General features: G+C 60.2%; 1 protein-coding gene across 1 annotated transcript in view; it reads left to right on the top strand.

Annotated features, from left to right (window-relative positions):
• Nucleotides 1-135: 135 nt before the first annotated feature.
• KLHDC8A (kelch domain containing 8A) overlaps nucleotides 136-254 on the top strand; it is a gene marked incomplete at its 3' end in the record, with an annotated part of 3,919 nt that continues 3,800 nt past the window's right edge. The window contains exon 1 of the mRNA XM_010010435.1: nucleotides 136-251. Coding sequence (XP_010008737.1) covers nucleotides 136-251 — 116 coding nt within the window. The remainder of the gene's footprint in view (nucleotides 252-254) is intronic.

The raw sequence follows: 254 nt of genomic DNA, 5'->3' as shown, positions 1-254 counted from the left end.
TGCTCCTGCCATAGTCACTGCTCCTGCCTGTCGGTGTTTGCACCTCGTGTTCCTCCATTGCTTTTCCCTGCTCTGTTTCACAGCATAGCCCCATCCCACGGGCAGGCCCCGATGCTCTGTGCCCCCCCAGCCACCATGGAGCTCGCTAATAGCAAAGACTTCCAGTGGAAAACCCTGGCCCCGCTCCCGAGCCGCAGGGTCTACTCGACGCTGGTGGAAGCTGGGGGGTTGCCTCAAATGAAGGAGGCTCAGTA

Source organism: Nestor notabilis, unplaced genomic scaffold, assembly GCF_000696875.1.
Source record: "Nestor notabilis isolate BGI_N333 unplaced genomic scaffold, ASM69687v1 scaffold17272, whole genome shotgun sequence".
Classification (NCBI taxonomy): domain Eukaryota; kingdom Metazoa; phylum Chordata; class Aves; order Psittaciformes; family Psittacidae; genus Nestor; species Nestor notabilis.
The sequence above is the reverse complement of the archived record's forward strand: the minus strand, read 5'-3'. Positions and strand labels throughout refer to the sequence as shown.